This window comes from Sus scrofa, chromosome X (genome assembly GCF_054392235.1).
Source record: "Sus scrofa isolate SSC_HxYL_T2T_F1_AM1 chromosome X, Sscrofa_HxYL_maternal_Yorkshire_Landrace_v2.0, whole genome shotgun sequence".
In the NCBI taxonomy this organism is placed as follows: Eukaryota; Metazoa; Chordata; class Mammalia; order Artiodactyla; family Suidae; genus Sus; species Sus scrofa.
Window position 1 is genome coordinate 15,464,445 of NC_139401.1, and position 27,973 is coordinate 15,492,417.

The window sequence follows — 27,973 nt, forward strand, 5'->3', positions numbered from 1 at the left end:
AAGTACTCAGTATATTCCATTAAAAATAAAAATCTCAGAGTTCCCACTGTGGTGTAGCAGGTTGGGGATTCTGTGTTGTCTCTGCAGAGGTGGGGGTTCAATCTCCAGGCTGGTGCAATGGATTGAGGATCCTGAGTTGCCGCAGCTGTGGCTCACATTCTATCCCTGGCCTGGGAAATTCCATGTGCCATGGGTGTGATTGAAAAAGAAAAAAAATAAAATCTCATTGAAAAAGAAAAAAAAAAAAAACTAGCCAAGCTCTATTAACCTGACTTTATTTTGAAATGCCAGTGGCCTCAACCCCCAATAACGTCTGACCGTTGATTGTGACTCCACTCCCTTGACACATTTAAACGTGCAGGAGAAAGCGTTTCAGCTCCTCGGGGAGACTGAGTCCTGTGATTCTGTGATGTTGCCGGATCCCAAAGCACTTCCGAATTCTAAGGCGGCACAACTGCATCAAAGTAGGTGGCCCTGGAGAAAGATCATGAGACAAGTCACATATGAGTTTCACTGATCTAAGACTCTTCCTTCCCTTCATTTAAGGCACATGAGCTATATAACACAATTATAAGAAAATAATATGGCGCTGCTTCAGACCATTTTCTGGGTTTCGTAGGAGGCATTTCTAGGCCATGTTCTCTCTTGTCTGGTATCTAACTGAAATGAGTTCATTAAGTTTTGATTTAGAACAAAGACATTTAAAGCTCCGTCTCACCAATGGAGGCTTATATAAGCCAATTTTGGAATTACAGGTCTATGTAGTTCCCAGCAATGGAAATAAAATCCATATTTAATGGCTTATTGGTCTTTACCTTTAAAAAAGGTCGTATTTCTGGATATGAATAATTCTATAACTTAGCAGTTTTAAGTCATTTAAATACAATGAGGTATCAGTGAAGCGTGAGTATGTGATCTGAAGTCATATGGTTGTAGAGAACTATCCCAGTGCTTCAAATCATAGGTGAAAAGTGAACCAAGGCAAACCTTGCCTACAGATCCAGCCAAGAGTTTGCATCTTAATACAGTGGTTCTTAACAGGAGAGGAGGGGGAAAGAGGAGCATTTTGATCCCTAGGTACAATTGGCAGTGTCTCCAAGACACTGTAGTTTGTCGCAACTTTGGATGGGGGGATTCTATTGGCATCTAGTATATAGAGGCCAGGGATGGTGCTAAACATCCTACAGCACACAGGACTGCCCCCAACTGGTCCAAAATGTAAATAGTGCTGAGGCTGAGAAACCCTGTCATAGGGTAAAAAGAAGAGAAATGATTTCCCAGCCCCAGCCCTAAACTGCAATGGGAGTTCACCTCTGCTTATTAAAAACACTTTTGGAAGATGGTATGAGAAAAGGAATGTGTAGAGATATACATGAATATATGACTGCGTCACTATGCTGTACAGCAGAAACTGACACAACACTGTAAATCTAAGGAGATAAAGGACCTATATGCTGAGAACTATAAAACTTTAATCGAGGAAATTAAAGAAGATGTAAAGAAATGGAAAGATATTCCATGCTCCTGGGTTGGAAAAATTAATATTATAAAAATGGCCATACTACCCAAAGCAATCTACAGATGCACTGCAATCCCTATCAAATGACCCATGACATTTCTCACAGAACTAGAACAAACAACCCAAAACTTTATGTGGAACCACAAAAGACCAAGAACTGCCAAAGCAATTCTGAGGAACAAAAACCAAGCAGGAGGCATCACTCTCCCAGACTTCAGGCAATATTACGAAGCCACAGTCATCAAGACAGTGTGGTCTGGTACCAAAACAGACACACCGACCAATGGAACAGAACAGAGAACCCAGAAAATAAACCCAGACACCTATGGTCAATTAATCTTTGACAAGGGAGGCAAGAACATAACATGGGAAAAAGACAGTCTATTCAGCAAGCATTGTTGGGAAACCTGGACAGCTGCATGCAAATCAATGAAACTAGAACACACCCTCACACCATGCACCAAAATAAACTCAAAATGGCTGAAAGACTTAAATGTAAGACAAGACACCATCAAACTCCTGGAAGAGAACATAGGCAAAACTTTCTCTGACATCAACCTCACAAATGTTTTCTCAGGTCAGTCTCCCAAAGCAACAGAAATAAAAGCAAAAATAAACCAATGGGACCTAATCAAACTGACAAGCTTTTGCACAGCAAAGGAAACCACAAAGAAACCAAAAAGACGATTTACACAATGGGAGAAAATAATTTCAAATGATACAATGGACAAGGGCTTTATCTCTAAAGTATACAAGCAACACATATATCTCAACAGCAAAAAAGCCAACAACCCAATGGAAAAATGGGCAAAACACCTGAACAGACATTTCTCCAAAGAAGATAGACAGATGGCCAACAAGCTCATGAAACAATGCTCAACATCCCTGATTATCAGAGAAATGCAAATCAAAACTACCATGAGGTACCACCTCACACCAGTCAGAATGGCCATCATTCAGAAGTCCACAAATAACAAATGCCGGAGGGGGTAGGGAGAAAATGGAACCCTCCTGCACTCTTGGTGGGAATGTAAGCTGGGACAACCACTATGGAGAACAGTATGGAGGTATCTTAGAAAACTATAAATAGAACTACCATATGACCCAGCAATCCCACTCTCGGGCATATATCAGGACAAAACTTTCCTTCAGAAAGACACATGCACCCGCATGTTCATTACAGCACTATTCACAATAGCCAAGACATGGAAACAACCCAAATGACCACTGATAGATGACTGGATTAGGAAGATGTGGTATATATACAATGGAATACTACTCGGCCATAAAAAAGAATGAAATAACGCCATTTGCAGCAACATGGATGGAACTAGAGACTCTCACCCTGAGTGAAGTAAGTCAGAAAGAGAAAGACAAATACCATATGATATCACTCATATCTGGAATCTAATATATGGCACAAAGGAACCTTTCCACAGAAAAGAAAATCACGGACTCGGAGAATAGATTTGTGGTTGCCCGGGAGAAGGGGAAGGAGTGGGAAGGACTGGGAGCTTGGGGTAAATAGATGCAGAATGTTGCCTTTGAGATGGATTAGCAATGGGATCCTGCTGTGTAGCACTGAGAACTCTTGTCTAGTCACTTATGATGGAACACTTAATGTGAGAAAAAAGAATGTATACATGCATGTATAACTGGGTCACCATGCTGTACAGCAGAAAATATATATATATATATATATATATAAATGATTTTTTAAAACACTGCAAATCAACTATACTCTAATAAAGATAAAATCTAAAAAAAAATTTTAAAAAAAAGCAACGCTGGATTTCCTGTTGTGGCTCAGAAGGTTAAGAATCAAACTGGTATCCATGAGGATGAGGGTTGGATCCCTGACCTCACTCAGTGGGTTACGGAGCCCATGTCATTGTGGCTATAGTGTAGGCCAGCAGCTGCAGTTCCATTTCGACCCCCTAGCCTGGGAACTTCCATATGCCATGGGCATGGCCCTAAAAAGAAAAAAGAAAAGCTATATACCCTCAAGAATCCCATAAAGCAGTACCCTCAATCCAGACTTGGAAGGCAGGCTCTAAACTACACTGAGATGTTGGACCCTACCCCAGAGATGTTGCTTCAATTGATATCAAGTAGCATTGAGAATGCAAACAAGAGGGTACCGTGGCCTCTAATTTCCTATCATGTCCCCACAAGCTACCGGATAAGCTGGGAAGCATACTTCTCAGGTGATGGAGAGCACAGAGAGGTGGAAAGAGACACATCTACAAGAAAGAAAGAAAGAAAGAAAGAAAGAAAGAAAGAAAGAAAGAAAGAAAGAAAGAAAGAAAGAAAGAAAGAAAGAAAGAAAGAAAGAAAGAAAGAAAGGAGGGAGGGAGGGAAGGAAGGAAGGAAGGAAGGAAGGAAGGAAGGAAGGAAGGAAGGAAGGAAGGAAAAGAAAAGAAAAGAAGTATTTACAACCAGGCCCTCACAGCACATTCAGAAGGTCCCTGCTGGAATTTAGGGCACCTTCCTGATGATGTCCAAGACTCAAGGCGCATATTCAGAATGATTACACCCTGTGCTCACAGCATTTGTTAACAAACTGAAAAAAGCACAGTGTGGGGAAACTGAACTTAATCTCTAAGCATTAAGGAAGGTTTGGTTTTGTTTAATATTCTTTTATTAAAGTATAGTTGATTTATAATGTTGTGTCAATTTATGCTGTACAGCAGAGAGAAGGAATGGTGAAGGATGTGACTAATCACACATGCAACATACAAGGACAGAGACAACTGAAGGAAGTGCTGATAAAGAATTACAAAGAACAAGACGTCAGAGCAAGCCTGATGGAGAATTAGCAAAAGTAGGGCATCAAATTTAGCTCAGCATAATGACTGATGGAAAGTGACTATCTGTTGCTTCCCACAAGTGGGGTGATATATAACAACTACAGCCTTCATTCCACATAAATAGAGTGGAAGACCCTCTATGCTTTGTATTCAGGGGGTTGGCTTTACTCCATAATGGAATCAGCTGATTCTATGCTTATCAGTGGGCATATTGCTTTGGGTCTCAATTTCTTTTTCTCCAGCAACACTCCTGGTGCTTAAAGACCAAAGTGCATGGAGGGGTGGTTCCTCGTGCTAGGCTGAGTCATTTTTAGCTGTCATTGTGTACCATGCATAAACACTGCTCTAGATGCTCTGCAACGTGGAGGAGGAGGGGTGGGATGGTCATATTCTAGAACTCCTTTCCGGAGCCACCCAGAGAGAGAAAGTGCTGTGTTAAATCTGCAAGTCTGGCTTTCTGTGCTTGCCTGGCCCCAATCTCCATACCCTCACAGCCTGGAATGACTCATGGAGGCAGAAGAAATGGCGATGCTCTCCAAGGGCAAATGACATTTTATAAACCAGTGGGCTCGTTGGCCATACTGCCACCAAAGTGTGAATTAAAGGCAACATATGTGTCTCAGAATGGCTTTGGGAAATAGAGTAGAAAAGAAGTTAGTGGAGGCAACTTGAAAATCCAATGAGATCATTTCATGTGGTGAGGGGAGAGTCTACACACACACACACACACATTTGTGCGTGTGTCTATATATATATATGATTTCATGACTTTGGGGGACCCTGAGGCACTTTTGCTTTGTGGATCTCTTTCTCAATTAAAAAAAAAAGATATTTTACAACTGATAACTTGACAATTGTGTCCATATAAAGACTGATATAACCCGGGTTGATTTCAATTCATTTTTTTCCTTCCGAATTTGAAAAGAAATCAAAACATTCCTGTGGGCCCCTAAAAAACATGGTGAGCCCTAAACACTGCGCCATGTGTGTCTGCTGGAGAAATCAGGACAGTCTATACAGATAACAATTTTTTTGAAAAAAAGAAATTGTCAAAATGCAGGAAAAGTTGCCCGGCAGTGATTCCACTACTTCATGTAAAGGGGTCTCCATTGGACTGTTACCTGTGCCCCTGCTCGGGGACCCAGGCCTTGTTTGGGGGCTCCAAGGAGGGGCTATGGCCATGAGCACCTTGGGGCAGTGGGTGTAGGAGGAAGAAGCATTCAGGGGCCACGTTACAATTCTGCCCAGAGCAAACACTAATTCTCAGTTATGTGGGAAGAAAATAACCAGATTACATGACATCAGAATCCTGCTTCAAATTCCCACAACCCCTGAAACACAACAAAGTCCACACTCCAGTTAAAAAAAAAAAAGGCAGATCTCAAGCTGGCTGCTCTCCACCTCAAAGGACAATCAGGAATGCAATCAGAGGGGTCTTTGCTCTCCATCCAAGCCCACCCCTGATCTTGTGGCCCAGGGAAGTGCCCCTGCTCCATCACACCCTGCTCAACCTCAGTGTTTAGTGGTTTGGGTCAGGAGTGTCCATTTTTATTTCTGGAGGAGTGTGAATTTGGTGCTGATTAATTTATAATAGTGTATGTCTCTAGGTTGCTGTGAATCATGAAAGTCATACTGTCTAATGCTCAATGAGTTGCATTCTAAACACCCAACTCCCTCCTCCCAAAGCCAAAGGCCCAATTGTTCAGCCCACCTGTACTGCAGTAAGACATCCTGGGGCATTGTACAACCCCAAAGAGGCATCTGCAGCACCATTCTCAAGTGTGGCTTAGATAACTTTAACATTTTAAAATAACATCTTAATTCTTTGAAAGCTGGCCTACCCCATACACGAATATTGCATCACCCAAGACAGCCAGGTGCCAACATGCCAAACAGCAGGGCAGTTCTTTATCATATAACCGCCACTGTACTTTGATAAATACTAAATTATCTCCGCTTCCCACATTTGCAGAAGGCAGAGCACAATCTTTTTTTATAGGACCGGAAGTCAGAACTCAGTAAGTACCTGCCTCCTGCTAGAGCCCACAGGAGTCTCTATGGATTAGGGCTTAGGTTCAGGCAAAGGAGAAGCACCTTCTCTCTGCAAGAAGAGCTGGCTCAGGGGGCTCTCTGGAGGCACCAGCTCCAAAGGACGTTTGCCTTCAGCATTCCTGGCCTGGGTGTCTGCTCCAAACTCCAGGAGCAGGCAGGCCAGCTCCCCACTGGAAGCCCTGGCCACCGCATGAAGAGGGGAGTCCAGCCCCCGGCCTTGGTTCACACTCGCTCCTAAACAGTCATGAGAACAACAGAGAGTCAGCCAAGGAGCAGAGCCCAAGCACCCCCAGCTCAAAGCGCTGCACCTCAAAGTTCCCAACAAAAAGGCATCCACAGGGGGAAACGGCAGCTCTCCTGAGAAAACAGGAGATGACTTTATTCCAGTTAATAATATGGGCAACATCTCACTTGACAAGGTGACTCAATGTACATGAGCTATATATGGCATATGAGGTTTAAAACCTGGCCTTTGGGCACTAAACATGCATGTGATACGTAACAAGAAAAATCCTGGTGGCATGAAAGCTGAACATGCATTATTAATGGAGCCCAGATATTAGCCAGTACAGACCGGAAGTGACGCCAGATGGTGAAATCCCATCTGTAACAGGCAGCCACATTCACACACTGAGCAACTGCAATCAAGTTCAAACCTGAAACTTGGGACCATGTGATTTGGACAGTGAAGGGCAACCAATTATGATGGCATTGCCTAGATTGGGGTGGCCAATCCCAAGATCACAGGGAAGGTGGCAAGGTCCTCCTCTTCAGGGATAAGGTAGATTTCTAGGACCATCCCCACTCAGTTCCATCCCTATGCTCTCAACACATCCCTACCGCAGCCCAGATGCCAGCTCCCACTATGACATACGGGGACATATGGCTTCGCCTGAGCTGTTCTCCTTCTAATAAAATGGGACTCTAGGTCCACTCAATACATGTTAACAAAATTGTTCTAATATCGGTCTTAGCTTTGTGAAGGATACCAAACCTGGCCCTTTTGTGACTAGGAGCTTAAAATCCACCTAAGATGAGAGAGGAGAGAAAGAGGGAGAGAAGCAGAGAGAACGAATCTCCTTACTCATGGTCACAGCGACCACATGGGTAAAAGGCAATAAGAACTACAAGAACATTCAGTGGAGGGAAAGGTTACTGGATTTTTTTTTTTTTTTTTGTCTTTTGTCTTTTTTAGGACTGCACCCATGGCACATGGAGGTTCCCAGGCTAGGGGTCCAATTGGAGCTTTTGCTGCTGGCCTACACCACAGTCACAGCAACACGGGATCTGAGCTGTGTCTGTGACCTACACCACAGCTCACGGCAATACCATTTCCTTGACCCACTGAGCGAGGCCAGGAATCGAACCCACATCCCCATGGATATTAGTTGGGTTGGTAACCCGCTGAGCCACAATGGGAACTCTGCAAAAGGGTCAAGTTCTATTTCCAAATCAAAGAGAACTGGTGGAGGTGGCCCCAAATCTGAAGACTCAGCCCTCATCCAGCAGCTGTGTGAGTGATGCTGGGCCTAATAATATCACTGGCCAGAGGGAGGGAGGAAGAGGAAAGCGAGGCAAAACAAGTAACCATTGAGGACCACCCTGGGAGGAGATATCGTCATCATCATCATCATTTTCCTCATTACAAGTAAGAGAACTAAAGGTCAAATAGTTTAAAATAATTCCCCATGGGAACACAGCCAGTATGAACTCAGAGCTTTCCAACTCCCCTGCCCACACTCCTTCCTCTGCTACAATACAAATAGCTTTCGAATCCCTTTAATTTACTTGGCATTTACTTTCCTTGTTCTGCGTTGCTTTGGGTTTTACCTGATTCCAGAAGCTTCCTGGCACAGGCTACCTGCAGGTTTTCACAAGCCAAATATAAAGGTGTGCCCAGGTGGCTGATGTTATGGTCAATGTCACCGCCATGAGCCGCAAGAGTCTCGATGCACTCCATGTGGCCTGCAGCCCATAGTGGGAGAAAACAATCATGGCACAAACTCTCTTAGTTAGGGAAACACCACCTTGCTCATTTTTTGTGTGTTTAAATTCTCTGAAAACTTATCCAGGTACTAAAACCTATGTCTTTTACTTAGGGAATAATCTTCAGCATTGCCACCAGATAATGGGTTGACCATAACATGTGATCTACAGCTCTGGGTAGAAGTCCCTTTGTGTTTACCAGCCACTGGAAACAACCAGCAACTATTCCACCTTCTTCAGTCGTTTGTGGCTCTGTCATCAGTCTGAGCAGAGAAACTGAGGTGAGAGTTTGGGAGAGGTATGGAAGAACAGAGACTAAAGGTAGACCTGGAGTTCCTGTTGTGGCTCACCGGTAATGAACTCAACTAGTATCCCTGGCAGGTTCAATCTCTGGTCTCGTTCAGTGGGTTAAGGTTCAATCCCTGGCCTCACTCAGTGGGTTAAGGATCCAGCGGGGCCATGAGCTGCAGTGTAGGTCACAGATGCTGCTCGGATCCTGTGCTGCTGTGGCTGTGGTGTGGGCTGGCAGCTGCAGCTCTGATTCAACCCCCAGCCCAGGAACTTCCATATGCCGTGGGTAAAGCTCTAAAAATAAAAATAAAAAAATTTTTTAAATAAATAGATAAAGGCGGACCTGAAGAAGAAAGGGCACAGAGTGGGCCACTGGACAGGGAAGGAAACTTACAACCTCACCAAGGGCAGGCTCTGGGACAAACAGGCCATGGTAGGCACAGGCGAGGCTTAGAAGAAGGTGCCAAATCCAGAGTGAGTGGCCCAGTGTGGACAACAAAGTTTGGTGAAAGCAGAATCACTCTTCCTTGGGCTAGAATGTCATACTTTTTTTTTTTTTTTTTTTTGGCTGCCCCATGGCACATGGCGTTCCTGGACCAGGGATCAGATCTGAGCCATAGCTGCAACCCAGCTGGGGCAATTCAGGACCCTTTAAACCACTGTGCCGGGCCAGGGATCGAACCTGCATCCTGGTGCTGTAGAGACCCCACCAATCCTGGTGAGCCACAGTGGGAACTCCTAGAATGTCACACTTGAAACATTGCTCCTTTGCATTTACCTTGTGATACCATTTTAGTTTCATGTGTCCAGTGAATATGTTGAGTTGGCACGGCTCCCCATGAAGCAATGCCAATGCTTTGGGAGATGATTATAATATCGGTGGATCCAGTTAAACGGGGCTGCTGTAAAGATCACGGCAAGCCATTTGGTGAAATGGCTGAAACAACCCTCCTGCAAAGCATGGTCATCATGAGGAGGAGAAGGAGGAGGAACTGGAGAAAAGCAAAACTTTCCATTTTATTTCTTGTCTCAGAGTTAAGAAGAGCAGAAAAAGGAGTTCTCAATGTGGCTCAGCAGTAATGAACCTGACTAGTATCCATGAGGGTACAGGTTTGATCCCTGGCCTCGCTGAGTGGGTTAAGGATCAGCATTGCTGTGAGTTGTGGTGTAGGTCACAGACACGGCTTGGATCCCGAGTTGCTGTGGCTGTGGTGTAGGCTGGCAGCTGCAGCTCTGATTGGACCCCTAGCCTCAGAACTCCGTATGCTGCAGGTGTGGCCCTAAAAAAAAGAAAGAAAAAAAATAGCAGGAAAACTGTGACTTTATGAAAAAATTACCCACACAAATAAATTCTGGGGATCTAACATATAGCATGGTGACTATATAATAAAGCTATATTATAAACTTGAAATTTGCCAAGAGAGTAGATCTTAAACGTTCTCACCATCAAAAAAAGGTAATTACATGATGTAATAGATATGTTACTTAACTTGCTTATGGTAATCCTTTCAGAATATATATGTATATCAAATCATCACATTATATACCTTAACTATACACAGGGGTTTTTTTTTGTTTGTTTTCTTTTTTTTGTGTTTTTTTTTTTGCTTTTTAGGGCTGCAGCTTCGGCATATGGAGGTTCCTAGGCTAGGAGTGGAATGGGAGCTGCGTCTGTGACCTACACCACAGCTCACAGCAACGCCGGATCCTTAACCCACTGAGCGAGGCCAGGGACAGATCCCGCATCCTTGTGGATACTAATGAGATTCGTTTCTGCTGAGCCACAACAGGAACTTCCAGTACACACAGTTTTATTTGTAAATTATATCTCAATAAATCTAGGGGTGGGGAAAATGACCCCAAACTGTATGTAACATCTTATATTTCCAAAAACTGAAAGTTTGTTTCACTTAGCAAACCTAGGTAGCCTTGACACAACATTCTTTAAGGCCCCCAAATAGGAGCATATAGTTTGTTTCATAGAACAACTTGATGTTATGGGGTCCTGGTTGCAACAAGATATTCCACAAATGCGGAAGGATAGTCAGTCTACTATATGCCAGGCCATGTTCCAGAAACACAGCAATGAACAACATTCCAAATGTTCTAAAAGGGTGCTTCTCAAACTTATGGTGCATCAGAATCACCCACAGGGCCTATTAAACCAAACACAGGTGGCTGGGCCCCACCCCTAAGTTACTGTCTCGGTGGGTCTGGAATGGGGTCAAGGATCTGCATTTGCATGGCAGGTCATGCTGATGCTTCTGGCCCCAGGATCCCACAGGGAGAAGGACTGCTCCATATACCTCCTTTTCCCTCTTCCTTTCGAAGGTAAGATGTCCCTTGAAGGAGTGAGTGGACAACTTAAATTCTCAACAGATTTACCTCTCTTAGCAGCTTCATGGATGGGAGATGCCAGATCACTGGCAGGTTGAGGGCTGGCTCCATGCTGCAGAAGCAAATTCACGCAGTCCTGGCTGCCGCTGACACAAGCGTTAAACAAGGGAGTATGCCAGTCTGTAGTAACACCATTCACCTATAAAGAAAAGCTCCAGGGAGTTCCCTTGTGGTGCAGTGGGTTAAGGATCTGGCATTGTTACTATAACGGTTTGGGTCGCTGCTATGGTGTGGGTTCAATCCCTGGCCTGGGAACTTCCACATGCCACAGGTGTGGCCAAAAAAAGAAAAAAGAAAAAAATGAAAAGCTCAAGGATGAAGGCAGGCAGGGGGGTGTCCTAGATTCAAATCTAAGCTTCACCATTTTCAAGCTATTATTTAACTTCTCTGAGCATTAAATTCCATAGCTATAAAGTGAGGGCAAAAATAACAAATTCCATGACGTTGTTTGGAAAAACCAAATGGGGTCTGGAATATAAGGCACCAAGGATGTTCCTGCACATTCTATCTCTTCCATGCCCTCCCCAGGAACATGAACTTTTAAACTCATTAGAATAACTTTAATAGCTTACTATTATTTTATTCTATTTTTGCTGTGCCCGTGGCATGCAGAAGTTCTCAGGCTGGGGACTGAACCAGCGCCACAGCAGTAACCCAAGCCAGCACAGTGACAACGCCAGATCCTTGACCACTAGGCCACCAGGGAACGCCTATTCTCCTTATTTTATATCATGGTGGTTTGCAAAAATGGCCACAGATTCTCTGCCCAGGATGCGCATCCCTTAGCAGTGTGGCTTTGCAACTCCTCCCGTCAGAGGGAGGAGTCTATTTCTTCAGTCCTTGAAGCTAGGCTTGCCCATCTGAGCTGCTCTGGTCAATGGGGGCAGTAACAAATGCGATGCGAGCAGAAAGCTTGCCCTCTGGTGCTGCTCTTGGGATCCCTGGCACCATGTGAACAAGCCCAGATCACCCGCTAAAAGATAAGAGACCACATAAAGATTTACTGCCTCCCCAGAGTTCCCAGCTTTCTTAGCCAAGGTCATGGTGAAGCAGCCAGCCCCAGCCCCCATCAGCTGACTTCCAACACCTCAGTTAGCCCAGCTGAGGTTAAGAGAAGCAGGCCAGACCAGCCAACACTAGCAATTGTGAGATAAATCAATGATTACAGTCTTAAGTCATTAGGTCAGGGTGGTTTGTTACAGAGCAAAAATTAATGGATCAAAACAGTGTGCTTTAACTGCCTGCTGTGGCTGAGCTGCTATGCATTCGACACACTCATTTCCTCTCTCCCAGGCGCACAGCCATACTACACTTCCCCACCTTCCTGACGGCTAGACACAGCCTGAGTTCTGGCCAATGGGACATGAGCTTAAGTGACATGTGTCACTACCAAGATCGGTCCTTAAAAGTCTTCCATTCACAATCCTCCATGTCTTTTCTCTTTCTAGCCATCTGGAATGGAGCACATATGGGAGCCACTTGAAGAGAGTGGAGCAACAGGATGAAAAAAGCCTGTGTCCTTGAATCACCCTTGGAAAACAGCCACCCAACTGGGAACACCCACAGTAGAACTGAAGATGAACAAAAAATAAACTTTTATTCTATTAGGCTCCAGAGATTTCAGGGTTTATCTATTAAAGCAGCTAGTGTTACATTCAGCCATTTGTTTATCTGATTGTCTCCTCATTTAGCATATAAGTTCCTAAAAATGTTTATTTAGAGTTAGGCACATAAAAAATGCTCAGTACATACTGGTTAGAGAATATGAGAAAGCCATATAGAATTTTCTGACCAGATTTTCCCATCACTTTTGATCATGAGGGGACTTAATTCATGGAAGACCTACTGGTCCCTACTTTCAAATTCAATGACTTTACATCTTCCTTCTGTAGAATCTCATTAGGCCATCCAGATTCCCATTCTCCAAATAATAATCATATGCCTTCTCTCTCTCAATCCTCATAATACCACAAAATATGGTGCATGATTGGGGAGGGGATTTTCCTTCTTTTTCATGTAAAGACTCTAAAGCTCACAGGCTAAGTAACTTTTGGGGGGGTGGATTTTCCTTCTTTTTCATGTAAAGACTCTAAAGCTCACAGGCTAAGTAACTTGTCCAAGTTTCCAATGTTAATAAATGGTATAGATGGTCTGGAACCATTATTCAGGTATTATGGAGCCAAATGTTATGTGTTTTCTACAATATTTCACCACCTTCCAGCCATGGGAACGAAGGCAGAAATCAAACAGCTATTTATTAGTAGTGACTGTTCAAGAAAATGATATAGACTCGAACCATGACTTTCAAGCTAAAATTGCAATATTTCATCTACTGCTAAAGCAAATGAGCTTGATGGACATATTACTGTTGAAAAAAAAAAACAAAACAAAAACAAAACCACTTCATATTTTGAATCAGGCTAATCAAAAATGCTGAAAATTATTCAGAAGGTCTAGAAATAGTCATTTTTCAGCCATGGTTCCCCAGATGCGATTTGTGCTGCACTTACCTGAGCTCCATGCTTTAATAAAATGTTTGCACAGGAGGCATGACCTCCGAGACAAGCTTCATGGAGTGGGGACACACGATCTGCTGTGATGAGGTTCACAGGCCACCCCTGGAGGAGGGGAGATGGGCCAAGGAAGAGGTAGGGTTGGGTTTCAGCCGTGAACCAATACAAGACAATTCTTTTAAAAGTAAACTTGGCTCAAAACCTGACAGTACACTAAGGTGTTGACAATGATGTAAGAAAATAAATAAATTAAAAAAAGGAACTGGAGTACTGCTAGTGGGAGTGGAATATAATACAACCACTTGGGAAAACAGACATACCTACGACCTGGCCACATGACGCTTAGGTACATACACTTAAGACTGACTTTCATCTTGCTCTCAGACTCTCTTAGCCTCTCACTTATTGGCTTATTGCGAGCTGGATGGCAAAGTGCTGTAAAGGATTTTGGAATTTCTCATTTCCAAGCAGGTTATGTTGACTCTTCCAGAACCCCTTCCCAGGCCCACCTAACATTGCCAGGTAATTTTTAATTCATTACTTCACAGAGGCTCTGGTCTATAGTGGCTTTCAGGTTTTTTTTTTTTTTTTAATGGACTGAATAGTTTATTTAATATTTCTATCATCAATTGCCCCCTAGTCTCAGTCTATAATCAAAAGCTGTTTTTGATGGGTCCTTGGGGCTGTGCAGTATCAGGGCACCCATGGGTGACACAATGCTCAGTGCCTGGTAACTTTCTGTCCCAGCCCCCAATCACATGCCACCTCAGGCTGAACCAACTGACTACAACAAAGTTAGGCTTTAACTTGCATCCTGTTCACAGTTACCACTTCCTTCCCTATACTCGGCAGAAAGGAAGATCATGAGCACCCATCTCACTCATGTTCATCAGAATCATCACTTCCTTCTTACTTTACCAAGGAGGTCGAAGGCATTGGAAGTGAGAGCTTCCTACATTCCGCTTCTCCCCACCCCTAGAATCTCTCTGCATGTCTCCAGTCTTCCCCTCTTCCATTGCTCCTTTCTTTGAGGAAGAAACACATGAGGTCACTCTAATAGCCCATGACCTCAGCTGGTCCCTGCCCCCAATCCCACTGCCACTCCCATGACTGTCCTTCATTCGCCTTCTCACTTGCATTACCCCCTGCTCTCCTCTTTAGGCACACTTTGTTTTTGCTTTCAAAGTCTTCCCATCCCTCAATCCTGACCCTCTGCCAAGCAACCATTCAACACTCTTCCTTCCTTCACTCCCCCACCCTTTTTTAAAATAGTCTATCCCCACTGTCTCCACTTTTACCCCTTCTCTCACTCTCTACCAACACGATCCTGCTGCAACTGCTTTTAAAGATCGTCAGTGACTTCCTCCTTATGGGAACCAGGATGCAATGCTCTATCCCCCACTTCCTTCCACCTCTGGATTTGCCACATATTCATCCTGTCCTCATGAAACCTCTCCCTTGGCTTCTAAGGCAGAGAGAACACTACCTGGAATTATCTGCAGCCTCTGGCTGCCTTTTTTTCTGTCTCTTTCACTAACTCTATCCTTCTGGTCCTTACATCTCCTAATGCAGGCATTTCCTCAAGGATTTGCCCTCAAATCCTTTTCTTTTCCCTCAATACTCTCTCTGTAGATGGCTTTCAAATCTAAATCTCCATCCCCAGGACATGTTTTTAATCCTCTGCTAAGACATAACCACCCAGAGACCCAGATCACACCATAAATTCAGCCTTTGCCAACCAAACTCCCCTGAAAAGAGCTCCTTGTCTTCCAGACCTAATTCTCTGAATGGCACTACTATCTCATTTCATACCTAGGACTGAGACCTCAGAGAGAGGATAGCAGAATGATTCCCAAGGTAAAATGTTGGCACCTTCACATAACAAGCAGTGTGACCTTGGGCCAGCTACTTATCTCCCAAAGACTTAATTTCCATCTGAAAAATGGAGATAATTGTACCTCCCCTACAAGGATGGTATGAAGATCAAAACACGATGTATGCAAAATGCTTAGCAATCAGTAACTTCTGGGCAGTTATTATCTGAGCTTTCTTGTTATGCTTTATCACTTAGCCTTCAATTAGCTGCCACATCCTAAAGGTTTGATGTTTCAGAATGCTAGGATCTCTCCTAGTATCCACTCTGATTGTGACTTAGCCCTTTAAAGATTGCAGGGAGCAGCATAAAAAATTTTATTCAAGGAACAAGAAAGCCAGTCCTCACCACTTGCATGCAGTGAGACTTTATTGGCAAGGTTTATAGGGCTGGGCATTCGTATCTCCAGAGGAGCTTTTAAAAAAATCCTGATACCCAGGCTGCATCCCAGAGCAAGTGCAATATAATCAAAGGGAGCTGAATTCAGGCATCAATATTTTTAAGAAACCACACCCAGCCCCAGCCCAAGGGGATGCTAATATGCACTCTAGGTTGAGAATCACCAAATTAAGGTCATACTGTGCCCAAGAGGTACCTTAATTGCTTTCTGATGACCTAACCAAAAAAAAAAAAAAAAAAAAAAAAAAACTAGTAATGAAGTGCAACAGTTATAAAGAAAAGTTCATAAATCCTTAGTGTAAACCTCAGTGAATTATCACAAAGAAAATAACCACTATACAAGTAAAGGGGGGAAAAGGTTGCCGGAAGCCCACATATGTCCCACCCAAATTAATATCCTCCTCTCATCTGCAAAGGCATCCATAATACTGACTCCTCACATTATAGATTAGTTGTCCTTGGTTTTGCACGCTATATTAATTGAACCATGAAGTATGTATTTTTGTGTGTGTGCTCAGCTACTTTGACTTAACACCTGTTTTTCAGGCTCATTCATTCATCCATCTTCATTGCTATATAGATTTCCACTGAGTAATATACCAAAATATATTTTTCCATCTTACTTTTGATGGACAGTTAGATTGTTTTCAAGGGTTTTTTTGGCTGATATGTAAGTCTGCTACCTGTACATGTCTTCTGATGAACACATGTATACATATCTGTTGCATATAAACCTTAATGATGGAGCATGATAATGTGAGAAAAAAGAATGTATACATATATGTGTAACTGGGTCACCATGCTGTACAAGAGAAAAAAAAATAATGTACTGGGGAAATAAATAAATAAATAAATTGCAAAAAAAAAAAAGAAGAAGAAATGAAATTGTTGGATTGTAGGGTAGGGATATTTTTAGCTTTAGTAGATACTCCTTAACAATTTCCCCAAGTGGTTTGTACAAATTTACACTCCTACAAGCAATCTATGAGAGTTCCAGATGCTCCACATTCTTACCAACACTTGGTGTTATGTCTTTCCAAAGTTAACCCTTCTCGTGGGAAGAGCTGATAATATAATCTCTTACTTGTAGTTTGAATTACTCCAATTACTACTAAGCACAGTTTGATGTATTTATTAAACATTTGGATATCCTCTTTTTGGAAGGGCCAGCCCAAGTCTCTTGCTCATTTTTCTGTTGGGTTGCCAGTCTTTTTCATATTGATCTTAGCCTAGGAATATGAGTTCTTTGCCACATATACATATTGCAAATATTTTCTTTTTTTTCCAGGTGAACTATTTAATCAGATTTAATAGTCAATTGATTAATAATAGATTCCAAGTTAAACAAGGCATGTATACATTAACGAAAGCAGTACAGAAATGTACTGTATATGAACTGTTTACAAAAACATACGAAATGCTGGATGGCACAAGAGATACAGTGCTAATACAAATGGATTGTTTAAGCTAAGGGTTTAACATAAACTGTCCATCTCTATGCGAATATTTTATGTGAAGCTTGATTAAAATTCTGATTTTATTTATCTACTTATTTTTTAATTTTGCTTTTTAGGGCCACACGTGCGGCATATGGAAGTTCCCAGGCTAGCGGTCAAATCAGAATGCAGCTGCTGACCTACACCACAGCCATGGCAATGCAGGATCCAAGCCGCATTTGCAACCTACACCACAGCTCTCAGCAAACACTGGATCCCTGACCCACTGAGGCGGTGCAGGGATCGAACCTGCATCCTCATTGATACTAGTCGGGTTCGTTACTGATGAGGCACAATGGGAACTCCCTTAAAATACTGTTTTTAAAATACTGCCTTTGATGAAGAAGTTCTTAAGTTTAACGAAATCCAACCCATCAGTCTTTTTTATTCCTTTCTACATGCTACTTCTCTTTCATGTCAAATATACTTCTCTTTCTCTGTAGTCAAAATAGCCGTTTTTAAAAAAAAATTCCTGAACTTAGTGGTTCTAGAGGAGCTTAAGAAAATGAATGCATGAAGACTGCCCTAGGCTAAATCAGAATATCTAGGCCCAGATATTACTACATTTTTTTAAATCTCACACTAGTTTAATGTGAAGCCATGGTAAAGAGTAATTAGTTACAGATTCAGCTTCTCTCTTCTTGGACCAAGTGAGAATTTTTTTTTTGTACTTTTTTTTTCTCTTTGCTATAGCCATTTGAATGTTTGGTCTTATTCCCCTGACTAAAATAAAGGTTTGTTTAGCAGCAGTGCTTTTCATATTCTTTGATTACATGAAGTGCTAGATTGTAATAAAATAGATACTCCTCAATTGTGAGGATTAACTGGAGTGGGTAATTTACATAATGTCACCTTAGTTAATTATCCCAAACTCATACAGGTATTGTAATAGGCTGAATTTTTGCCCTTAATTCTTTACTCTCCTGTAGCACTGTAATACATTCACACCCTTGCCATGACCTCATGGTTAACAAAATGTACTTCCTTGATCCTTGACTTTGGACTTGGTCATCTGACTTGCTCTGACCAATGGGATATTAGCAGATGTAACATAAGCAGATTGGAGGTATTCTTTCATGGTTGGGCTTACTCTACTATGCTTCAGCTTTTGCCATGAGGAAAAAATTCCTCAGTTATCTACTCATCCATGAGGATGTGGGTTTCATCCCTGGTGTTGCTCAGTGGGTTAAGGATGGGGCATTGCAAGGAGCTGTGGTGCAAGTCACAGATGCAGCTTGGATCCTGCATTGCTGTAGCTGTGGCATAGGCCGGCAGCTGCAGCTCTGATTCAACCTCTAGCCTGGGAACTTCCACATGCCTCAGGTGTGGCCCTAAAAAGCAAAGAAAAAAAAAAAGACATGGTTCTAGGTAATGTTCAGTAAATATATAAATTCAGAATATAAATGAATACATTCAATATAATAAGTAATATATAAAAGGTGCAATGATCATTTTTCACCCTATCAAAATAAGGTAAATGTTTCATTTTATATGAGAATCAGCTTAACTTCATTTAGCTAGAGTTAACGTGTTATTATCTATATTTCTATTTTTAATAGGCTGCTGCTACCAAAATCACTTAAGAAGGTGGCTTAAAGTAGTCTGAAGTTTGTCTTTAGAAATTGTTTTCTTACAGGAGGATTTCTTAGTCTGGATAAGTTCGTGAAATTGGAATTTTTTCAAAGTACATTTATTTCTACTAACTACTACTTGAAATTTATCATGTCCTTCAATTGTGAAGACTACAAACCACGATAGTTATAGCAGTATATAGAACTAACACAGAGAGGAATCACAGATTTTTTTAAATGCATTATAATTACTGTAACTATTTAAAGTATCTCAAAATTTATATTCATGCTATTTAGAAAGTATAGTAATCATTAGAATCACCACTCAATCTTGTTATGTAATGCATTAATAAAGAAGTTCATATACTATGCCATACATTTGTTTAACAGGTTTCCTTTACAAACAATATATGCTGGGGAGGGTGTGGAGAAAAGGGAACCCTCCTACACTGTTGGTGGGAATGTCAATTGGTGCAACCACCATGGAAAACAATATGGGGGTTCCTTGAAAAACTAAAACTAGAACTACCATATGATCCAGCAATCCCACTCCTGGGCATCTGTCTAGAGAACACTCTAATTCAAAAAGATACATGCATTTCAATGTTCATAGCAGCACCATTTACAATAGCCAAGATATGGAAACAACCTAAATGTCTATCAACAGATGAATGGATTAAGATGTGACACATATATACAATGGAATACTACTCAGCCATAAAAATGAATGAAATAATGCCATTTGCAGTAACATATTCATTCAATAGATATTTATTTTAGAACCTACTATGTGCATCAAATTACACTAAACTCTAGGATCATGCCAACCTCCAAGTAAAGAAGTGGTTAGATAGGACAGGATTCATCTCATTTTGCTGAAGAGGAAATTTATACCTTAATATCAGACTATGGTTTCTTTTTCTCAGCATGTTGAGTAATATAATCTGTTTAACATTTATCTTTTTTTTTTTTTCAAAAAGTTGCCTACCTGGCTGATGAGGTTCCTCAAAGACAGCAGACGTCCGTGAATTGCAGCTTCATGCACAGGCGACCAGTCGGACACAATATCTACATGAAAAGGGAGCAACAAGTTACATCCCGTTGACACAATTCAGACCCAGAGGCTCATCCTTGCCCATCAATAAGAGCCTCACGGGTCTTACTGGAAGGCGATATCAGAGTCAATCATCCAACACGCCCATTAGGACTTCAGCATTTCACCCCTCTATGGATGTTTCTTGTACAAAGTTCATTTGCAGTATCTAGCTAGCTAAATAAATGACTATAGCCAGTGTCCAAACTGAGGACAAAAGAAGTGGGTTGGGATGACAGATGACTGTACTTCCCCTGACACACTGCTTTCAAAGGCAAATGGTCCATTCAGTTAAATGAGAACTTCACTAATGACCAGCATCAGTGTGTTAAGCTGTGGTTACCAGCCTAGTTTCCTGGGTGAAATACAAACTCTGCTATCTCAGCAAACAGTGCCATATACTAATAGTATTAATCTTGTAATTACATACACCATTAGGTTTGGAATCAAACTTAAACAGAAGCGTATCTATTTCTGGATTACCTCCCTCCTATCCCAATATCAAGTGCAAATCATGGTTTAGTCTAACCTTGTAAAAGGAACATCATTTACCCCCAAAGGCAGTGAGCCAGTGTGATTCAGAGAAAGCTTTGAATTCAGGGCCGCTTGACTTCTTCCAGGCTGCAGGTCCCTGAGCAGACCCTGAGCTTCCGTTTCCTCCTCTGTAAAGTCAGGATGGTAATATCCTTAGTTACCCATAGCTCAGCACCTAGTAGCTACTATTATTATCCTGCCCTAACACTACACAGAGACTCAATGATACCCCACAGTCACCGCTATTTAAAATAGCAACTGTATTCTCCAAGCATATGGAAAGGGTACGCTTGCTTAGGAAGGAAGCCTGTAAAACCTATCCTGATACATTAAATGCTTTCCTCCCTTTCTCCTTGACTGGATGTCACCTGAATGCAGCACAGACGTGAACTCTTCTCATCTCCAGCACATTTGGTTGCCAGAACAAACAAAAGCAGGGAGGGGAACGTGAGGAGGCTCGTCTGAGCTTGCTGCCGCTCCAGCCCGGCCTGCTAGAGCAAACACACTATGTGCAAACAAGGCAGGATGGTCCCATCGCAGTCATGCCTCATGAAGGAACTGGATCTCTGCTAAGCTCAGGAGACCTGGAGAACAAGGGTAGTTCTACAGCCTGGCCAATGCACAGCCGTCAAGAAGGAGGTTAGACCACTCCACACTTAGCACATGCTGGCTGAGGTGGGCCTGCCACCTGGAGCTATGAGGGTCCTGGAAAACCCATCCTGGAGAGCAAGTGACCATCCCTCCAGATGGATTCATGAGGCATTTATGAGAGCAGAGGAGGCAGAAGGCGCCCGCAGATACGCTGCCCTCCCAGGGCTTCCTTTCTGGGCTCAGTGAGGTGCTCCAGGTACCTCCAGTGAAGTGGCTTCTCCTAACCTCCCAAACCATATGCACAAAAGAAAATTAGTGTCCTCACAACCTTCTCTGAGGCTCCTAACTCTCTCATGGAAAAATACTGCTGCTTCTGGGGCTCAGGGCCTGCAATCCAGACAGCAGTGATGGAAAGATTTATCTCGAAATTAGAATTCAAAGGACAACTCTGTCCACCCTGTTGCTACTAAGGCAAAATACCATCCACGCACACTCCTGAGTGAGAGGAAAGAGCCAAGAAATGAGAAATGTCCTGAAAATCGCTTGGATCACCATGTGTGCGATGATTAAGCCATGTTTCCTTCCAACTGCTCAGCTGCTAAGAAACAGCTGCCACACTCCCCAAGCTTTCTTAGAGCTACCTCAGATAATGAGAGTGGACAGCCAGGCAGGTGATCTGGGTCCTCAACTGTAACTCTGTTTATTTCATAAAAAATGGTGCCATGATACTATATTTTTCATTTCATAAAAATGGTGCAATTATATTATCAAGCACAGACCCAAATGGGCTTGACTTTCTGTGCATTCATCATGGAAACACTGCTCCTTCTTTTTCAGGTAAAGAATTATGTACTTCTCCAAGGGGGGGGGGGGAGACGACCTAAGGTTTTGTACCCCTGCATTAGAATGTACTATTTATTTAAGTATCTATTTATTGTCTTTTTGCCTTTTCTAGGGCTGCTCCTGCGGCATGTGGAGGTTCCCAGGCTAGGGGTCGAATCAGAGCTGTAGCCGCTGGCCTACACCACAGCCAGAGCAACATGGGATCCGAGCCGTGTCTGCAACCTACACCACAGCTCACAGCAATGCCAGATCCTTAACCCACTGAGCGAGGCCAGGGATCAAACCTGCAACCTCATCATTCCTAGTCAGATTCATTAACCACTGAGCCATGACGGGAACTTCAGAACATACTATTTACAAAGCAGAGACAGTTTGTGTCTTTGAGAATCATGGGCCATTGTCCTGGCACACGTGGTGGAGGACTAAATATCTATCCACTTTAATGATTTGTAATTCACATACCACACGATTCACCTCTTCAAAGTGTACAATCATGTACAATTCATTGGTTTTCAGTGCATTTCACATAGTTGTACATCCATCATCACAATCAACTTTAGAACATTTCCACCATCCCTAAACGAAACCTCTTGCCCACTGGCAGTCACTCCCCCATTTCCACTTCCCTCCAACCCCTGGCAACCACTGGTCTACTTTCCATCTCTGCGGATTTGCCTATTCTGGACTTTTCATATAAATGGAATCATTTATATGAAAATAAATGGAGGTGTTCCTTCATGACTGGCTTCCTTCATGGAGCATAATGTTGCAAGGTTCATCCACCACTATACCACATATGAATACTTCATCCCCTTTTATGGCCAAATAATATTTGTAGAGAGAGACCAAAAAGTTAATAGACATTTGTGTTGTTTTCACTTCTTGGCTGTTATTAACAATGCTGCTATAAACGCTCATGTACAAATTGTTGAGTGGCTATATGTTTTCAATTGTCTTGGGTTTACATGTAGGAGAGGAATTGCTGTATGATAAGGTAAGCCCATCTTAGCCTTTTGAGAAACTGCCAGACTATTGTCCAAAGCAGCTGAATCGCTTTAGATTCCCATCTGCAGTCCTTTCCGACTAGGATTTGGTGAGTCTATCATAGTGTGCCTATATTCCAGCCCAGAAAAAAACCTTAGGTCCTTGTAAAGCTAAAACTCATCTCAAATTTATACAAAAGACTTTAGCCTCAGCTGGTCTCTGAACACTTGAATGATTATCTAAAGACTTTAAATTGTGAAAGGTTGATTATTCTTCTCACAATGACAGCATGCATTTTATATATAGCTCATTTAGCAAATGCCACAATTTGCAACATGGATCAGTCCACACACTCTCTGTAGCTCTTAAAAGCAATGACAGGATATCCAGATGTTTCTCCAGGGTTTCCAGAGCCCACATCACAAGCAGAGCCCCAAATTCAACATGTGAGCAGATTTGCCTGCCTTCCTGCTGACAACTGGGGAGAGAGCAGAATAAACAGTAAAGGGGGCCTATTCCTGCCAGAACATGGATGCTCCCCACAGTAGGAAGCTGGATGAAGACGACAATCAAGGTCACAGTCCCCTTTCCCCTGACGCCAAGGAAGTATTTGAAACTCAAGAGCCATTATATCTATACAACTCGACAACTAAGCGCTTAGTATATATTAAAGATTCTTCCCCAGTACTTGTTCAGCCAGGATCTATTGGTTTTACTGCCAAGAAACTGATGCCAAACAAGGTCAGTAGCAATGCCATAGATCCAGTATGTAGCTGAAGGTTAAAAATGGGGCAGGGAGCTCCCCTAATGAAATGATCCCACAAGCCCTCCAACTACTGCCATCCAACTTACCTTACTTGTAAACTGAGACTCCATCAAACCGTGCAGCACATTAGGAAGGCTGCCGCTTCATTTTATTGCAATTTCTGGAATGACTGTTTTTAACTTCCATTATTTCAGAAGAGATGTCAAATGCACTAATTGGTACACTCTGAAAAGAGCTATTCAGGAAGCTCTGAGAGCCCCCAGTGAGTTCTGGGAGTAGCATCCATCTCTTCCTCCTAGGAAACATTTTGCAAGGTCAAGGGGGTAAAAGAGAGGGTGGGAGCACTTGCCTCCAGTCTCCGGGACATGATGGGGTCGGTTCAGTGTGCGTGCCAATAGTGGACAGGGTCTGGGCCCTGTGTTTACAATTAGATTTGCTGGGGCTGCCATAACAAAGTACCAAAGCACCACAAACTACATGACTTAAGCAGTAGCAATTCATTGTCTCAGAGTTCTGAAGGCCACAAGTCTGAAATGAAGGAGTCCTCCCAGCCACACACTCTCCAAAGGCTGGAGGGAACAATCTTTCCTCTTCTGGCATCTGGGAGGGGGTGGGAGGGGGTCGGGGAGGCAGGGAACTGTCTTTGCTCTTTCCTGGCTGGTTAGATGCGTCATCCCAACCTCTGCACCATCTTTGCATTCTTTCCTCCGTTTCTCCAGGGAAGGGGGCAAAGAAAAGCCTGCAAGAGCAGGTGGGAGCAGCCTTGAAAGTTCCCCAAGACCAAGCACACCTGGGCCTGACTTTCCCTCCAACGGGGTCCTGTGCGGGGCCAGGGAGGGGGAGTGATCAGGCTTCACCTGAATTGAGTTTTTCATCAGCGCCATTGGGAGAGAACATTCTGAGTGCTTCCCGTTCCACACGTCACCAAGGTCAAGACTTCAGAAGCCTACACAGATGCAATCCAGCTATAAGTGAGGTTCAGCCCGAGGGGTAGGACTGACACCCAGAAGGAAGGGAGAGACTCCACTTGGGAAGGGAAAAGGAGGCTGTCTGGGAGGGCTGCGTGGGGGCAGTGGCTCGGCTGGGTGGGAAGATATAGGAGTTGGTGGGTCAGATGTAGAAAGAGGAGGTGGGAGAGTGGAGGGGTCCTGCCATCTACCCTTGTGACCTCTGCTTCTTGGACAACTTCTCTTCCTTTAGTCCCTGTGAAATGACAGCATCCACATCTCGTCCTGCTTCACTGTCTGACTTACTGGTCCTACAGTCCAGCCTTGGCGCTGTCAGCAGTTGGACATGAGACAATGTCTCCTTCTGCAGAATTTCAAGCCAGCCCCTCTGCAGAACATCCTGGGGTCTGATTCCCCATCCGCATCCATTCCCCAGCCTCTGTTCTGGACCATCAGGCAGTGCCCTGGGCACTGGCATTGTCACTTGCAGGTTCAAAAGTGAACTCCAGAGCTCTGCTCGCAAGCCAGCTCTCCTTCCCAACTTCTCTCCTGTCTCGCCCTTTTAGGCTTTGAAAATGTTGCAGCTTTGGCCTCTCCTCTCCTTTAGCCCCAATATTTAATTTATCCAGCAACATAGCCTGATTTCCCTTTCCTTTGAAATTGTCACCCCTGTTTTCCCTTTCACTGTCATTTCCAGAGCTTGATCCAGACAACAGCTTCATGCAGTGGTTCTCCAAGCGAGGTCCCCAACCAGTACCGTCAGCATCCCCTGGGAGTTCGTTATAAATACAGATTCCCAGGCACTACCCCAGACCTATGACTATGTCAGAAGTGGTGGGGCTGGGCCATCTGTATTTTACCAATCCATCCAGGTAATGCTGATGTATATGGGTTTGAGAAGCAATGGATAGGTGCAAGAATTCCTTGTCAATCCACCACAATCCATCCTTACAGGTGCTACCAGAATGATTTACTTACAACATTCATTGTGGCCAGAACCATCAAGGGCTCCAAATTTCCTGCCTCATGAAGGCTAAACTCTACTCTCTTTCTTCTTCTTCTTCTTCTTCTTTTTTTTTTTTTTTTTTTTTTGTATTTTTAGGGCCACACTTGTGGCGTATGGAAGTTCCCAGACTAGGGGTCGAATCGTGAATCGGAGCTGCAGCTGCCAGCCTACGCCACAGCCACAGCAACGTGGGATCCAAGCTGCTCTGTGACCTACACCACAGCTCATGGCCATGCTGGATATGTGACCTACTGAATGGGGCCAGGGATCGAACCCATATCCTCATGGATACTAGTCAGGTTCATTATGCTAAGCCACAATGAGAACTCCCTTCCACTTAGCTTTTGAAGCTGCATTTTCAGGTTCCATCTCTCAAACTTGTCCTCGCTCAACTAAGACACTGCACTCCAGTTATGCCAGTGCCATGTATACATGTGTCTGCCCACCCTCACCTTCCCATCCAGCCCTTAGAAACTGTCAACAGTGACGAGTGGCCCGCGCCCCTCTCTCACATGGAAATAAAAACAAACATAATGCTACTCAGCTGTAAAACAATCATGCCGAAGTCCACCCAGTCCCTGATTCTCCCCCAATTGACTAGTTTGTTGCTTTAATAAAATATACTCATGAAATCCATTTGTAAAAGTCATTTTTTTGGTGCCATTCTGCTTCCCACTCCTCCAAGCTCACACTCAATACCTGTGATTAATCTAGGTCTGCCTTTGCAGATCTAAATTCTCCTCACTGTTGGGGGCTCTGCTCATTTTACAAGGAAAAGTGGATACAGGAATGAGTAAGTGAGGCTTGTCTCCTCAATGAGCCAGAGGGAAGGCATTTTGACTTTCATTTCTTCTTTTCCCCCTTCAGGACTTACACCGTAGGAGAGTTGTCAGTCCTGGCTGATGGCCAGGTCCCCACTTTTTGTCCCTTTGACTGACAAATGTTGTAGGCAGCCTATCAGGGTGCTGAATATAATCCTCTTGCCTCTCATGCCTAGATCCATTTTTCAGAATCCTTTAAGCCCGCAGGTACCTGGCGAGTGTTCACAGGAAGTGACAGTTTTCCAGGGGCGTGAGACTCTATACATTAGCAAAGACAGTGCGCCACCTGTGAAAATTGCACCTGTAGACACTTCACCAAAGTTTAAAAAAAAAAAAAAGTCTCCTTTTAAAGCAAATCAATCAGTGCTCAATGTTTGGACATCGTTTATAAAGCCAGCTCCGCCCAAACACCAAACACCTATGACCTTTAACAAACTTTTCGCAGGAAAGATGTTCCCATTTATAAGTTATCTTTTAAACCTCCCATGGAAATGATACATTTGACCCACAGAGAAAAATTCTTTGGAGCTGAAGTCTGTACTAGAGATTAAACTGTGATCATTGACTTTGGTCTAAAGGACCCCGCCGATACATAGAGGTGTGCCCACCTCTGAACAACCATGTGAAGGACAGATACCAGCAAGCTGGGGACAGCTGTCCAGTAACTGCCCCGTGGCCTCGTCTCAGAAGGACCACTGAGATCGCCCGACACTCAGCCCTCATTCCTTCTAAGCGTGATAACCAACCTCCCCAGCGCGCTCTCTCCACGGCCCCTCCACTCACCCCCCATCAATGGGTTGGAAAGGAGCCTGACGTCAGGAGCGTCTCCTGGCCTTGGGGGCTTGCTGCCGTTGCTGCCCAGTGGTTTGTCATCCATGGTGCCCTCCTGGTCCAGGCAAGCTCCACGCTCCACTTCAGTTGCTCAGAAAAGTCCAAATTCCATGCTCCCCCTGCTCCTGGGAAATTCCGGGGCTGAGCCGCACAGTCCTGGTCAGATGGCAGAGGAGAGAACAGGCAGAGTAATCTGAATACTACCTGTGGTCAGACAGACATGCGCGCGCATGCACACCCACACACACTCTCTCTCTCTCTCTCTCTCTCTCTCTCTCTCTCTCTCTCACTGTCTCTCTCTCTGTCTCTCACTCTCACTCCACCTACCTAGCTGGCTGGAGGCTGCCCAAAGCCCGCAACAGCCCCCTAGCCCCAAGTCTGCAAAGTTGCTGATGTCACGTCCTTTCCAAAACTGAGACCAATCAGTGAGGAAGCCTTGAGGTTTATCAGGCAGGAAACTCACAGTTTGTAACTTTTGGAGAGCCCAGAGAACAGGGTGGGGATGAAGAAAAACAACCACTCCCTCCTCGCTCGCTGCAACTTCTTTGCCCTGCTGGGGTCTGTTTGTTATTTGGGGGTTTCTTGTTGTTGAGACAAGCCCTAGAACCTGGGAGCTGAGAAAGCTGGCTGTGCTGCAGCCCTGCTGAACT

The 27,973-nt window shown here is 43.6% G+C and overlaps 1 protein-coding gene across 7 annotated transcripts; it reads right to left on the reverse strand.

Annotated features, from left to right (window-relative positions):
* Window positions 1–259: 259 nt before the first annotated feature.
* ASB9 (ankyrin repeat and SOCS box containing 9) lies at window positions 260–27,973 on the reverse strand. 7 transcript variants are annotated; one of them, XM_005673415.4, is made up of 8 exons: window positions 27,651–27,973; window positions 27,276–27,479; window positions 19,896–19,975; window positions 13,566–13,673; window positions 11,044–11,194; window positions 8,212–8,346; window positions 6,424–6,615; window positions 260–474 (listed from the first exon to the last, which is right to left on the reverse strand). In XM_005673415.4, the coding sequence occupies exons 2-8, from the start codon at window positions 27,367–27,369 to the stop codon at window positions 350–352; spliced, it is 885 nt and encodes a 294-aa protein (XP_005673472.1). In that variant the 5' UTR covers window positions 27,370–27,479; window positions 27,651–27,973; the 3' UTR covers window positions 260–349. The 7 variants fall into 7 exon arrangements, with proteins under 7 accessions (XP_005673472.1, XP_005673473.1, XP_005673474.1 ...); XM_005673416.4 differs by having other exon boundaries at window positions 6,356–6,615; XM_005673417.4 differs by lacking the exon at window positions 13,566–13,673.

Bases quoted from the DNA above. Each gene is read 5' to 3' on its own strand.
- ASB9 (XM_005673415.4), bottom strand. From the start codon at position 27,369: ATGGATGACAAACCACTGGGCAGCAACGGCAGCAAGCCCCCAAGGCCA. The intron at 13,674-19,895 runs GTAGGCAACTTT...CCCCTCCTCCAG, and splicing joins TGAGGAACCTCATCAGCCAG to GGGTGGCCTGTGAACCTCAT. The intron at 11,195-13,565 runs GTAAGTGCAGCA...TTTTCTTTATAG, and splicing joins TATTAAAGCATGGAGCTCAG to GTGAATGGTGTTACTACAGA.